The following is a 13928-nucleotide window of genomic DNA, read 5'->3' as shown; positions in this document are numbered from 1 at the left end:
GTAACAGTTAATTGAATTCAAAAAATCCAAAGAGGAAAATTGGAGGTCAGCCTTGATCTTCTGACCTCATTTCTTTTTAAATCCTGGCAACAGTCCTCAATACGTCAAGACAAACAGCCGTGAACATCATACATGTTCCTTCTACCTCGACCTCACGTCAACTGTAAAGATGGATCAAGACATGGACACCATCAAATCAGTTTAGGTTTAACACAAAGACAGCCCATGAATGATCCTTTTCCTAAAAGAAAACAGTCAGCTGCTTGCAGTTAAGAAAACATGAATCATCCCACAGCCAATTACTCCGTGCGCTGTATATGAAACGTCCTTTATTAGACAATGAAAAAAAGACTTGACAATTTGGAGCTTTTCACTCAAGCTGCTGACCCGCAGTCTTCAGCAAATTAAGAGGTTGTATATTCAAAGCTATATACAAGGCACTAAACCTTGAGGTGCTTTTCCCCCCCACTTTCTTCTTCAGGTTTGGAGTGGTTTTCTGTCTTTGGAAAGAAGTGAGACAGAACTTTCCTTTTGTACAACAGTACTTGAGCATCTAAATGTCAAACAAATCAAATATTCATCAAACTTCATCCAGTTAACTCAAGTATGGACAATATCAACCCACACACAATTCTACTGCCCTATGGTGTTCCATCCATGGGGAGCCTCAGTGGTTTTGTACTGAAGCTTCTTCGTCACCTTCTGCTGTATGTACTCTTTTCCGATATCGTAGCAGCACACTGGTCCCAGTAGACACTAAGTCTGGGTGCCAGTGGTCTTTGGCCGCTTGGACTCTGGCGGCTGGCACACTGGATCAGTGGGAGGAGAAGGACGTTCTGGAGAAATACAAGTGACAGGATCAGTGACAGAATCAGTTACACATGATGGCATGGTTCTTCTGCTTTGATGTAAGAAACTGTATGCAACACTTGGCTAGATATAATTTAGTCAACATTTATGTAGCAGACCAACAAGTTAATATGCACTGTGAAATACACTGATTACCATACTACTAATGAAAATTATTTTGATAGTTCTGGTCATTCTTCCCATCACTAATAACTAAATTATTCACCAAATTATTCACCGGATCTGTGAACGTGGCAATATTGCTAAAAAGTCTGACTGGGCAATAAGCATGAGCAGTCAGACGATTATACAGGTTTTAAACAAACCTCCAGGTTAGCACAATTCATTCCAAAGAAAACACTAAAGCGAATGTAGTTATCACAGTTCATAGACCCAGTTGCTGGTTCAACTGGCCTACATTGCTTGACAACACACACACACACACACACACACACACACACACACACACACACACACACACACACACACACACACACACACACACACACACACACACACACACACACACACACACACACACACACACACACACACGGTGCAACGAAGGATCATTGCCAACGTTTTTATGTGTGCTGACTTCCAGTTTTACCTCTAAACAAAATGGTTTGGCTGTTGCTGTGTTAACAGATCTCATCTACTCTACAACGATTACCTACAACGAGTAGGCTGTCAATGAGGGTGGATGGATTTTCCGTCAGTAATCACTGACTTCTGTTGGGATGTTTTCAACATGAAGGACAACAGCCAAAGCAGTTGCCCTTACTAACCATGTTTGGCCTTCTCAGTGGAAGAGGGGGTGCGGAAGAGTGAACCAACAGCTGGAGATCGGGATGCAACGGGAGTCAGAGATACTCTCCTGTAAACAAATGGAAGGAGCACAAATGGTTACGAGGTTTTAAGCATGAGATCAACAGCAAACACACAAGCACACAATATTACTCTTCTACAGTGAAAAGTTGATCACTGTCCCATTTTATTCATCTTCTCTTTTGTTCTTCTGATTCAGCTGTTGCCAAGTAAACGAGCTTAGGCAAATGCTCCAAGTTACAGATACAAGGCAAATACAAAAGCATGTGCAGACCTGCCATTGTCTACATGCAGTCTGTCAGAGCGATTATTATTTTATAGTCAGTGGGGGGTCCAACGGATCCCTCATACCAGACAGGGCTTTGTTCTTACTGCCAGTACTGAGCACATACAAACAAACATCATGAGCCCATTACAGCCATTTATATTTGACTTTTTAGTTTAAAAAGTATATTAAAAAAATACATTTTACACATTTTAAAGAACACAGTGCTTTCTTACATTTAGTACTTATCTGTAAACTGCATCTATCCTAGAGATAATCAGCTTAGTTACTTTAATCATCAGGGGGGAGGGAGGTGGACACAGTGTGCTCTGTGTGGTTTTCTTCCCAGTCTGACACCAGTCACAACACATTTGAATAACTCAAATATTTCCATAAATTACCATATGCACTCTTGTATGCGGCAACACCTGCATTTTTCACACCATCCAAAGTACATCTTAACAGAGTTTTAAATAGCCTTAGTGGATGTAAAGGTTTAGGAATAATAAAAGCATTTACCTTGGGGCGGGCCCCTTTGGGGTGGTTGTTCCCTTAGGAGTAGTGGGCCCAGCATCAGCACTGTTGGGGGCTTTAGGAGTGGAGGGGGTTAGAGGGGCGATGCGTAGCTGGGTTGTGGAGGAGTTGGTTGGGGTGAGAGGGGTAATACGGGGTTGGGGAGTAGAGGGTGTGCTTGTGCTTGCAGATGTTGGGGTCTGAGGTGCTGCGGTTTTAGGATTAGAGGGTTTCCCCCAACCCTCCAGGGTGTTGAGGGTGATCCTCCGGGGCTGGGGTTTAGACTTAACACTCGGGGTGCTCTTCTTCTCTTCTGGGGGGGTGACAGAGGGGGCATCTTTACCAAGGCTGGTTTGGGATGTGGGAGTCAGGGCTGAGCTTGGTGTCTGGGTCAAAGGAGATGAGGTCCTGGCCGCTGACGACTTCTTGCCCTTTTTCTCAACCCCACTGCTTGGGACAAAGACCTCCAGAGTTGGGGGCTCCTTCAGCGGAGTGCCCAGCTCCCCTGGAGAGAAGGTCAGGAAGGAGCAGTAGCCGTCTGTGGAGGACACAGCCAGGAAGGAACCGTCACGAGACCTAAAGTGGATAGAATACAAAAACATGTCAGTGGGTGGAAGACTAAAACATGAATGAAACAGTTTTAAATTCATCGTTGTAAATCTTATATGGGGGACAAGATCCACAGCTCTTGTTCCGTGTAAAAATACATCCCAATGTCCAAAGTCAATCTCAAATTACCAAAATTAAGTCGGTATCTTCCCTCTGTTGAAGCCTCATAATATCTTTATACAATATGAAAAGCCAAAAGAAGACAATAGAAGAGAGCCCTAGTTTACCATGTAAGATCGCTGAGTGTGTGGTAGTGGATGTTGGACACCAGGCCGAAAGGAAGGGTCTGCTGCGTGTCATATAAAAAGATGGAGTCCTCCGATGCCACAGCAAACACCATGCGGTACGGCAACTGGAATACGTTGGGAAGAGCCTGACTCGAACCATCTGTAGAGGAAAGATGGAGGAAGAATGAAAAATACATAAAAGTAAAACAAACGGGACATAAAGGGTGCAGACAACAAAAAAGGGAGGCCTTAATGATCAATATTGTCTGTTAACTAATGGGGCATATGTTCTTACCTTCAGCCTTCTTGGTCCTCAGTTCAAAGTAGACGGGGCAGCAGCGCACAGCCAGCGTAGCTTTAGTTGGACACGGCAAGTGGGCGATGGGCCTAAAATACACAGACAGAGATTTGTACCTCAATTACTACCATTAATACAGCCAACCCAGACTCTGAACAACTCTAAATGCCACAGCAAGTCACAAAAGTTACCTCTTGAGGCCCTTCCTGGAAAAGACGTATGTGGTATTTATGACGTTTTCTCCGATCTCCACACATCCAGCTGAGGTTAAAAATGGTGACAGAAGACAGAAATTAGTTTATATCAACTATCTTAACTAGGATATTACAACACTTAACATTACCAAAACCAAAAAAAGCCAGGTAAACATTTTAAGTATGCAGTGTAGGTACCTGGGGCGAGCAAGAAAGACCCATCTGGTGTGAATGAGAGACGTCGGAAAAAGGACCTCATGCTGTCATCGTGGAACATTCTGTACTGCTTGACCTGCAACGATAAAGAGAAATGCTGAACAGAGCACGTGTTACATGCCTCACTCACCTGGCAGCAGGGCAGAAGATCTCTGAAGATATTAGAGTAAATTTAAGAATTTTAAGACCAAAAGGGAAGACAAACATTCCTGAAGCGTCATAAACAAGTTTTTAGTCAACAGGTGGCCAAAACACGAGCATGAGCCAGAACAGAGAGCTGGTTTCATGTAAAATAATGTCAAAAAGGTGTCTGCAAAAGGTACAAATTAGATATTCGGTTCAGTGTACATGACTAATTCGGACAAAATTCATGATTGAAAAGAAAAAGTTGTTGAATTTAAGACCTTAGTCACATCTAAGACAATGACAGTGACTCAACCAAGTATCATCAAAATCAACATTTCTACTGACCTCTCCCTCTGCAAGTGGCCCAGAGCTCATTTTACTGATACAGAAGGCTTTCTTCTTGGTGTGAGTGCTGTACACACGCATCACTCTGAAAGGGAGGGAAAAACAAAAACCTGTTAGGAATCAAGCTCCTGAAGACCCACTTTCGCTGATTAGTGACTAACAGCAACTACGTTGATTTAAAGATTAGACCAGTGTTTCTCAACAGGGGGCGTTCAGAAGATGATGGGGGGCGTTGGAAGCAATATTTTGGAAAAGGGGGGCATTGAGGTGCCCTTGGGGGGCGTTTGTTTGAAAGCTAGTTTAAACCAAAGATTCACAATAACAATACATGTTTACACTTTAAACTACTTGCAAAAAACAGTGGTCTGCAACATTAAAACCTGCCAGTTCACGGCACCGCAACTGGACGAGACGGTGGATCATAACTCTACTTCTCTTCTGTGCTTCTTTCAGCTTTGTTTGGCGCAACTCCATGCTGCCTTCATGGAAACGGGACGTAAGAGCATCTTCTTAAATGAGCTCCGTACTTCAGCGTGAAGCTGCGTTCAGAAAAAAATAGCAATTGCCGCAGGGTGGTGCGACGTCCTGTTATGTTCTTTACCAATGTAGCACAAGTAGACTTTATATTTCACAGTAACAGTTTTTCGTCAGATTTTTATAGAACCCAACGTTTCCTACTGTACCTGAAGGCAGCTTCATTTCACGAAAAAAAGAGAAAGAAAAGAGACGTGTGAGAGACATCAACTGTGCTTTGTTGTTTGGCAAACATTTAGCTGTTCCCCAAACTCCCGGGCAGTTCAGGGCTTGTGTTTGCGGTTTTAAAACTTTCTTATGGAAGCAATAGAGGCAGTGATGTCACTGTTTACTGTACAGGATTCTCACACCTCCACAAAACACAGCACGAAGTGGGGTTGCGTTTCTCCAAACGTTTTCTGCTATTTACTCGCAAGACAGGCGATAGCAAACATATACTCTTCTAACCTAGACTCCTCTAACCTAGACTCTTCTAAGCATCAAAAAGGGCTCTCACTAACTTTCAAAGGTTGTAAACTTATTTCCTTTTTTTTTTTTATTAATTTCTGTGGGTCACCATAATCCGGTTCCAGGAAATACATCAAACAATGCGATACAAAATAAAAAATAAACAAAAAAATAAATAAATCACATTTTTGGAGAGAATATCATTTTTCTGTTAATATACCTAGATAACCAAATCTCTATACCCTCCCAAGTCTTCTTAATTCCTTTGCAGTACCAAAAAGAAATTCATAAGGGAGTCACCATATAGATTACATTTTAGGCATATATCGGATGATGTGTTATCAAACTTGTTTATTTTATCTCTAGTGTAATATATTCTTGTCATTATCTTAAACTGTATTAGACGCAGATTTTCGTTAGTAGTTAATTTGTATGTTAGTGACAAGCTTTCTTTCCATTTTCCTTTAACGTCAACCCCTAGGTCTTCATATCATTTACTGTATATACTTTGTAATAATGTATCACTATTTTGCATACTTATCAGTAAATTGTACATAGAGCCGATCAGCCTACTTTTTTTGTTGATTTGGCGGAAAATGTTAGACATTTCAGGGCTGATATTCTTTTCCATGTAAAAATTGCAGACAATCCAATTTTTCAGTTGCATATACCTAAATAATTCTGTATCTTTTAGATTATATTTGCAATTGCATTTGAAATTTAAATAAATATTTCGGTAGCCACATCATCTTAAAGAGGTTTACTCTTCCTATTAAATTAATCTTCAAGTCTTGCCACTGCCTAACATTCTTCTTAAAGTCTTTCACAAGTGGAAGAAAGTTATCCTTATACAACTGGATCTTATCATGGCTAATATAAGTTCCAAGGTATTTTTTTTTTTTTTTTTGTATTCGAAATTGTGTGAGATTCCCCAAGTCCTTTTTGCAAGAGCCTAATTACCAACAGCTCCGTTTTTGCAATATTCATTTTATAACCTGAGATCCTTGAAAAGGTTGTGATTATTTTCATAACATGTGGAACTGAGGTTACCGCATTACTTAAGTAAAGTAATAAATCATCCGTGAATAGGCTCAATTTAAACCGTTTCTTTCAATCTCGATACCTCCTATCTCTTTTGTCTCTCTAATTTTTTGAGCCAAGGGTTCAATTGCTAATGCAAACAATGATGGTGAGAGGGGGCATCCTTGGGCAGTTCCTCTAGTGGTTGTAAACTTATTTCCATTCGGCAGTAGGGGTCGTTGTTCAAGTCGTTTGTCATCACTAAAATACTTTTCTGTGTGTGTGTGTGTGTGTGTGTGTGAGAGAGTGAGATCCTGCTTTTACCCCTTGATAAGTGCCAGCTTGTTTTCAGTTGGAATAACTTGATTATAGATTTGAATGAAAAATAGATTTGACGGTTAAATTGCTAGCGGTTTCTGATTGGCTACTGTTAGTGTTTGTAATAATAATAATAATAATAATAATACATTTTATTTAAAGCGCCTTTCATGACACCCAAGGTCACTTCACAACCAAAAAAGGACATTCAAATTATAGTCCTCTTATAAAGGTGCTGAGGTTCACACCAGGGACATGCAGCAGGCCTTTTGATAATACCAAATTATAGTTTGAATGTTACATATCTAGTCATTCTGATTGGCTGCTGTTATTTAATTTGAATGTCAAATGGTTGCATTTTTTTTAAAACCTGTAAATATTGCTATTCACATGGCTTTTTTGATACCTGGGGAACTAATACATGTGTTGTTTGTCATTCAATGATTTGATTTTTTTATTATTTTTGATAACAATAGTAAAAAACAATAATAGGCCTATATTAGGGCGTAGTCATTAATATTCGGGGCAATTAGCCTACATAATATTTGATGGGGGGGGGCATTAGGGACCTGGATAATGGATAGGGGGGCGCTGGCACAAAAAAGGTTGAGAACCATTGGATTAGACCCTTAGGCATGCCATGAGGCGTCTGTCTACCTGTCACAGCTGAGAGTGGCGACATATTGCCCTTGAGGATCCCAGGTCACCCCCTGCACGTAGCTCTTATGGTCATTCAAGATACACAGCTTCTGTCCTAAACACAAAAACAGTTGCAAGCAACATAATACATACAAAGCCAAAATAAGATATACTCTCAGTATGCTGTGGATTTGCATTACTAATACAAATATAATAGGAGGGAACTGAAATTGTATGGAATACACACGGATAGCTATGAGTCTAAGCAAACCTTTGTTGATGTCCCACATAATAGCAGTGTTGTCGACAGACCCAGATACCATGAAGTTTCCATCCCGTGTCCAGCAGATGTCATACACGTCCTCTATGTGCCCCCTAAAGACAAATGAAATGACAAAAAAATTCTTTGTATAACCACACTGTTGCTACACATTTACATCAATCAGATAGCAAATTGCAAAAAAAAAAAACAAGTAGATCTTCATACTCCGACTAATTAAAATATTACCGTTAGAAGAACATGTCTTATTATTAAAAATGTTTGCATAATAATGAGATATTATACTGAGTGCTCCAACTAGATCACATGGAGTGACTGCGTTTCCTTGTCTGAGCACGGTGGGATGCTGAGGAAAGAACATGCACTCCCTGACCAGATAAGGCAGACGTCATCAACTCTGACCAGATAACAACTGACGACATCAACTCTGAATTATGATTGTATTGCACACATACATAAGCTACTGTTTGAGGCTTACATTAGGCATTATCTGTACTCTGTGGAGTGTTGTAAATGGCTCCTTGTTGTGTTTGCAAGTAAAAATAAACATTGATATAACTTCAGTGGTTCCTGTCTATTCTTGATAATGAAATGATTCTAACAATTACTAATAAAGTAATGGTTCTCTTGTAATTCTGAAACGTTTACCATCTTGTCTGACTAGGGATGTTAATGATTAACCGTATAACTGTTAATCAACAATAAGAAGTCTGACAGATTAATACTATCAGTTAAAAACAAAATTATAAAAAAAAAGCTAATCAAAAAAGTGTTTTGCATTGTAAAAGAAAAATAGGCTATACAGTTTATTTTTTAACTGCTAGCTACGTTGCGTTTTAAGTCTTCTTTTTTTCTGCTATGTTTGTGGCTCCCTGCTGGACAGTGCTCACAGCGGAGAACAACACATGCCACTATATTGATGAGGACTTGCGGGTTAAATCAGCCATCCTACACACTGAGTATGCCAGGCAGACACACAGCTGACAACCTCACCAGTGGACGTGGTGGAGATGGGCTCGCCTCAGACATATGCTCCGCAGACAGCTGCAGACTTGTGTCGGTCGCACGGATGTGTACGCGGTTCCAGGAAAGTGGCGGCATGTGTCCACAACAATGCAAGTAACACCGTGGCTGCTCAACCGGTACAAGTCCACAGCTGTCTCCAGAGTATATGTCCGAGTGTCCTGGACCGAACTGGGACTCCGATGCCTGCTTGTCGGTTAACGGTTAATGATTGGTTGACGATAGTTCAGGAAAAATAATAAATCTAAAATAGCACCCCTATGTCTGACCTCACTGATTTTAAATGCTGAGCAAGACATGATACTAGAGATGTTCCGATCCAGACACCAGTATCTGCTCCGATACTGCCTAAAACGCTGGTATCGGTATCAGGAAGTACTGGAGTTTATGCACCGATCCGATACCACGTAATAAAGCCCTAAAGAAAATCTACGTTAAAGTAGTTTTTTTTCTCTCGTTATAACTGACTGTCAAACTGCATAATAAAAGAAAGTTACGTGGCATTCATTGTTTGTATTTGTTCATGTTTCACAAAGAGTTTAACCTGAGCCAGACCGACCAAAAAGATAGAAATCATATCACATCCATACAGGGATAGTAGTATACAGTTAGTAAACATAATAAAATATATGACACACTGGTATCGGATCGGTACTCGGTATCGGTCGATAGGCAAGTTCAGGTATCGGAATTGGGAAGCAAAAAATGGTATCGGGCCATCTCTAATTGATACATGTATTGACATATACAATTGCTTGCAAAGTAATCAAAACTGAGCGACACAGACCCCAGTGAGAAGATAAATATGACCTATACACTAAATCGCTGCATAGTGGTTTATAATACTACAGGGTAGGATTTTACAACTCTAAAAGATCATCTTAGTAGGAATCATTTCATCCTGTTTTGAAAGCACTGTGCCGCCCAGCGGTAACATCAAAATGAATAAGGAGGCTGCACTATTGTCAGTCTGAGCACAGCCTAAGAGTCTTTAGAATCAAAAGGTAATGTGGTGGTCATTAATTACATTCTAACTTGATGGGATTGAAACTGCCAGAGTTGTGAACCAGAGCTGTGTACCTCAATGTCTTGACCACAGACCAGCTCTCCTTGTTGAGCTGAGCATCTTCCTCCTCCTGGAACATGGGTGCCTGCTCAGGCTCCTTAGAGTCATTGAGCTTCCACAGCAGAATTGCTGCATCTGTACCAAATAAAAACCCATATGATTACTGCAGGCCATTGTTTTTTAAAACACCTGTTCCAGTTTGAGAATAACATTACTAGTGCCTTTTAAATACTGACTCTTAAAATATTACATAGCAAATATTTGATCGAACATCTGTGTGTTATGTTTGACATACCATCTCCTCCTGAGGCAAGCAGCTCTCCATTGGGACTAAAGCGCACTACGTTGACAGCCTTGGTATGTCTAGCCAGATTAGACAAAAAATCCACCACTGCTTTCCCGTCGGGGCCCGTGTCTACCCGCCACAACTGCATCAGCATCAAAGCAAAAAGTAATTAATCTCAAACTCTGTACACAACTGTGACTTTATATACTACAGCTGCAGGTTAAAAAAAAACTACTCACAAAGTAATATTTTACTCAATGCAATATTTTGCACGTTATTCACTTTTCAATTATGAAATTCCATTCCAAATTCGGCCGTTTAAGGACCTGGCTTAAGGTATACTCCAATTTATAAAACACAAAAAAAAAATTTCATTGCTTTTTAATCATACCCATTGATGTAGGTTTAGTGGGAGAAAGTTTATAGAACTAACCGGTAGAGCTGGGCAATATATCGATATTATATCGATATCGTGATATGAGACTAGATATCGTGTTAGATTTTGGATATCGTAATATGGCGTAATTGTTGTTTTTTCCTGGTTTTAAAAGGCTGTATTACAGTAAAGTGATGTTATTTTCTGAACTTACCAGACTGTTGTAACTGTTCTATTATTTGCCTTTACCCCACTTAGACATTATGTCCACATTACTGATGATTATTTATCAAAAATCTCATTGTGTAAACATTTTGTGAAAGCATCAATAGTCAACACTACAATATCGTTGCGGTATCGATAGAGGGATTTGGTAAGAAATATCGTGATATTTGATTTTCTCCATATCGCCCAGCCCTACTAACAGGTTAAATATGTAAAAATCTGATTAGTGAAATAAGTGTTTGGACAATTCTGACGCATTAACCCATTTAAGTCCTGGAAAAGCCTAAATAATATCCTATTAAGTTTCTCAATATGAAAATGCAAGATTATTATATTCTGTAAAAAAGCACCATTGATGTTACATGACGTTTTCTTCAAGAGAAAGCGTGAACCACTTCTTTGGGCCTGCACATTTGCCCTTTACAGCTGCAACCATCACGCTTGCTTTTATTGTCAACTTCATGCAGATAGGTTAAATACCATATGCCTTGTGTTACACTGCTCCTTTCCAATACAAATACATGTGCACCGATTTACACATTTATCACGTTGTCATTAAAATGACTCTGGGGAAGACAAGTTTGTTTTCTTACAAAACTGTTGGTTCATCGCTGAATTAACCAGATGTATTCATCCCTCCCTCTCCACTCACTCTGACTGTGGTGTCCACTCCAGCTGTGGCCAGCCGATGAATGCGTCCATCTGAACTGTGCTGGAAGTCCAGACTGTAGACTGGCTCCTTGTTGTGCCATGCAATCTCACACGTTACCACCTTCATCTTTTTTTATATCCAAAACAGACCTCGGGAGGGGGAAAAAAACATGTAAATACGATAATACTGATAGTTTCAAATGGGCTGATATTAGCGAAGCTGCTAATACTGACTTATCTCCACATGGTGGGCAATATGGGGCCTGTGTTACGTGTTACATAAGAATATATATATTGATAAAGTGGCTAACTTGGCCACACAGTCACTGGAAATGAAAGCTACAACAAAGTTAGCTAGCTAATAGCGTTAGCAATAAATGCAGCGGATTTGTCGAGTTGACTTGCTAACGTTACAGACAAATGACAAAACCAGGTACATGTGTACATAAATTCCTGTTAGATAAGATCATGTTCACTACAAATAGTTAACATTACATCGGTTTATTGTTTAAACTAAAGTTACATCGAAGTAAGTTAGTGTATTACCTCCTCTGTTGCCCAGCTGAAGCGATTAGTAATTTCCCGCGTACGATTCTTCAAAACTTCCGGTCGAGTAGGCTGCAGTGATTGGACGAAAACGTGAAAGGGGAGGTGACTGTCTGTTCAGTTTTTTTTTCTTTTACATGTATGTCCATACTTGTATCAGTTAGACTCGTGTTAATTACTTAACGCTACTCTTTGGTTAATTCTTGCTTGTAAAACAGTTACATGTATCTTTACAAAACGTTCTGGGGGATATTCTATTCACGAATCAAGGATAAGCCTATTAGATAACACACACACAGTTTTCACTTATTAACCTGTAATATGTAGTTTAAAGTATGTAAATCTTATTGAGAGGGCATTATCATGTGTGCCATTTGAGATTTGTTTTGTTAAATGATTAATAAACAATGTGACGGAAATGTAGACCTATTCTTCCACAGGTCAGCCTCACAATGTTTTTTTTTTGGTACGGAGTCCCTTCAAAGTATTAGTTTACTAGAATGTCGGTATAAAAAAACCATCCCATTTTATACACTGGATATTGAGATATCTTGTATGCTCATGTCATTACCATTGGACACTTTGGACTAACAGTGCCTTTCGATTCATTACCAAAAACATGTCACACTCAGCAAGTTACATGAAAACATAGATGACATTTAAAATAAGCATTTATGTTTTCGTGTGTGTGTCATGGTTGCTTTGTGTGTCTTGTGATCCTGAATACATGTAATTTGTTCTCTCTCGCCAAACACATCTTGATCTTAATGAGGCTTCCTGAATAAACACAGCTCAACATATGCACCCCAAAAATCCCTTCATCGTCACAACCCGAACTGACTGAAATACATGCCTGTCAAAATCTGATACCCGTTTGTTTAGGTATCAGATACAAAGATGACAGATGGCTTAAAGTATCCCTTTAAGTTTTAAACTTAAAACAAAAAGTAAGGAAATTTGTGTTTGGTGGATTATTTCTCTGAGGTAACAATGTTTTTTGGCAATAAATATTATACCGTTGGGAAGCCTGTATAGTTCCCTTTCAAATGGTGCCCAATTTGTAAGGAACATGCATTTGTGGGATGAGCAGCAGCGCGGAGTATGTGGGTTGCACCCATGAAAAAATTGCCAAACAGCTTTTCTTTGCTGTTGCTATCGATTCTTGTTTTGAGCTTCTGGTACCCCCAGGTGCTGACAATCAGGTGCCTGATTCCACAACCAGTGGTCATCCCATATCTCCACAGTCTGGGACCAAACTCCATCCTCCAAGAGGACAACACTCACCCCCACGGGGGGGTGGGGGGGGGGGTGTTATCAGAGACTACCTCCAGAATGTGGGAGTGGAGAGGATGGAATGGCCTGCCAGCAGTCCTGACCTCAACCCCATTGAACACTTGTGGGATCAGCTTGGGCGTGCTGTTCGTGCCGGAGTAACCAACTCAACCATGCTGGCTGACTTGCAACAAATGCTGGTTAAAGAATGGGATGCCATCCCACAGCAGTGTGTGACCAGGCTGGTAACCAGCATGAGGAGGAGGGGCCAGGCTGTTGTGGCTGTGTATGGTTCTTCCACAAGCTACTGAGGCTCCTGTTTGTTAAATGAATAAATTGTTAAATTGCCAATAGGTCTTGTTTCTTCAAAACTCAATCATCCAATCCACCAAACGAGTCAATGGCAGAATAAGCTGTTTGGTATTGGCAGAGAAGATTTGGCAAATTTTTCACAGGCGCAACCCACATACTCAGCGCTGCTCATCCCACAAATGCATGTTCCTTACAAATGGGGCACCATTTGAAAGGAACTAAACAGGCTTTCCAACGGTAGAGATTTATTAGACAGCCCTAGACAGCCCTAGTTTCTATGTTTGTTCAATCAGAAAGGTTCACAGGATACCAATGATAATAGAGCATTTAATCACAATGCAAAGACAGGAAATATAAAAAATATATATTAAAAGACAAATATATCCAACATATGCATCAATTCAAACCAAAGAGAAAACAGTCAGGTGTCAATGTCAATCATCAACAAATTCGGATAAAGAGC

General features: G+C 40.1%; 1 protein-coding gene across 2 annotated transcripts; it reads right to left on the bottom strand.

The window, feature by feature from the left end:
• Nucleotides 1-307: 307 nt before the first annotated feature.
• Nucleotides 308-11957, bottom strand: chaf1b (chromatin assembly factor 1, subunit B). 2 transcript variants are annotated; one of them, XM_039819090.1, is made up of 14 exons: nucleotides 11882-11957; nucleotides 11337-11485; nucleotides 10093-10225; nucleotides 9812-9932; nucleotides 7700-7803; nucleotides 7447-7543; nucleotides 4471-4555; nucleotides 3982-4075; nucleotides 3781-3850; nucleotides 3587-3678; nucleotides 3292-3451; nucleotides 2462-3031; nucleotides 1638-1726; nucleotides 308-836 (listed from the first exon to the last, which is right to left on the bottom strand). In XM_039819090.1, exons 2-14 carry the CDS (start codon nucleotides 11460-11462, stop codon nucleotides 757-759), a joined length of 1821 nt encoding a protein of 606 aa, XP_039675024.1. In that variant the 5' UTR covers nucleotides 11463-11485; nucleotides 11882-11957; the 3' UTR covers nucleotides 308-756. The 2 variants fall into 2 exon arrangements, with proteins under 2 accessions (XP_039675024.1, XP_039675025.1); XM_039819091.1 differs by lacking the exon at nucleotides 11882-11957 and adding an exon at nucleotides 11570-11815.
• Between the last annotated feature and the right edge of the window lie 1971 nt (nucleotides 11958-13928).

This window comes from Perca fluviatilis, chromosome 12 (assembly GCF_010015445.1).
Source record: "Perca fluviatilis chromosome 12, GENO_Pfluv_1.0, whole genome shotgun sequence".
In the NCBI taxonomy this organism is placed as follows: domain Eukaryota; kingdom Metazoa; phylum Chordata; class Actinopteri; order Perciformes; family Percidae; genus Perca; species Perca fluviatilis.
This window is presented reverse-complemented; position numbering and strand designations above follow the sequence as displayed.

What these genes read in the sequence shown, in the direction of transcription:
- chaf1b (XM_039819090.1), bottom strand. Translation starts at nt 11,462, where the DNA reads ATGAAGGTGGTAACGTGTGAGATTGCATGGCACAACAAGGAGCCAGTC. An exon ending in GCCACTCTCAGCTGTGACAG is followed by an intron (nt 4,556 to 7,446) that starts GTAGACAGACGC and finishes CCTCCCTTTCAG; the next exon opens with AGTGATGCGTGTGTACAGCA. An exon ending in ACACTCAGCGATCTTACATG is followed by an intron (nt 3,032 to 3,291) that starts GTAAACTAGGGC and finishes TATCCACTTTAG; the next exon opens with GTCTCGTGACGGTTCCTTCC.